General features: G+C 54.3%; 1 protein-coding gene across 1 annotated transcript in view; it reads left to right on the top strand.

Annotated features, from left to right (window-relative positions):
• The first annotated feature begins 529 nt into the window (after positions 1-529).
• LOC104495828 (cytochrome P450 3A29-like) overlaps positions 530-615 on the top strand; it is a 12,167-nt gene continuing 12,081 nt past the window's right edge. Inside the window, exon 1 of the mRNA XM_010138857.1 lies at positions 530-600. Within this exon, the coding sequence (XP_010137159.1) occupies positions 530-600 (71 nt within the window). The remainder of the gene's footprint in view (positions 601-615) is intronic.

Here is a 615-nt window from a genome sequence, read left to right as displayed (position 1 = left end):
AGGCACAAGGGAAGGTTTATCTGTACAGCCAAAACCATGCCCCTGCACCCCCCCAGCCCCCTACCCTGGGGAGCTGGTTTGGGGAACAGCAGCAGTTCCTTGGCCCTCCTGATTACACCCCTCAATCAAAGCGATGAAGCCAGCAAAAGCACAACTGGGCAGGGTATGGGAGGGGTGAGTTTGGTTCCGCATGGCCACTGCTGTAGGAACAGGCAGGGGCTCGCCCTCAGCCCCCCACAAACCCCACGGATGAGCGGCAGGTGGACAGGGTTAAGGAAGGGCATAGCCTTGGCTATGTTTCCCTCTTGTAAAAACTGTCCATTCAGCAGTTTCTAATCTCCAGATACGTGAGCCCAGGCATTTATTGCCATCCCAATCCTGCGAGAAACCTGCCCAAGGGTTAAAGTTTGAGCAACCCAGCACTCCTCCTCCGCCGTCATGTGAGCGTGGCTAAAGGTTGGTGAAAAACACTTCATTAACTTCATTAATGAAGACTGCGGCTGCGCGGGAGGACAGGCTGGAAGTGGCAATGGATCTCCTGCCAAACTTTTCTTTTGTCACTTGGCTGCTTCTCATCGTTTTCCTTGGCCTCCTGGTCCTGTAAGTAGAGGCTGG

The sequence above is a fragment of the Buceros rhinoceros genome, unplaced genomic scaffold (assembly GCF_000710305.1).
Source record: "Buceros rhinoceros silvestris isolate BGI_N320 unplaced genomic scaffold, ASM71030v1 scaffold4876, whole genome shotgun sequence".
In the NCBI taxonomy this organism is placed as follows: domain Eukaryota; kingdom Metazoa; phylum Chordata; class Aves; order Bucerotiformes; family Bucerotidae; genus Buceros; species Buceros rhinoceros.
This window is presented reverse-complemented; position numbering and strand designations above follow the sequence as displayed.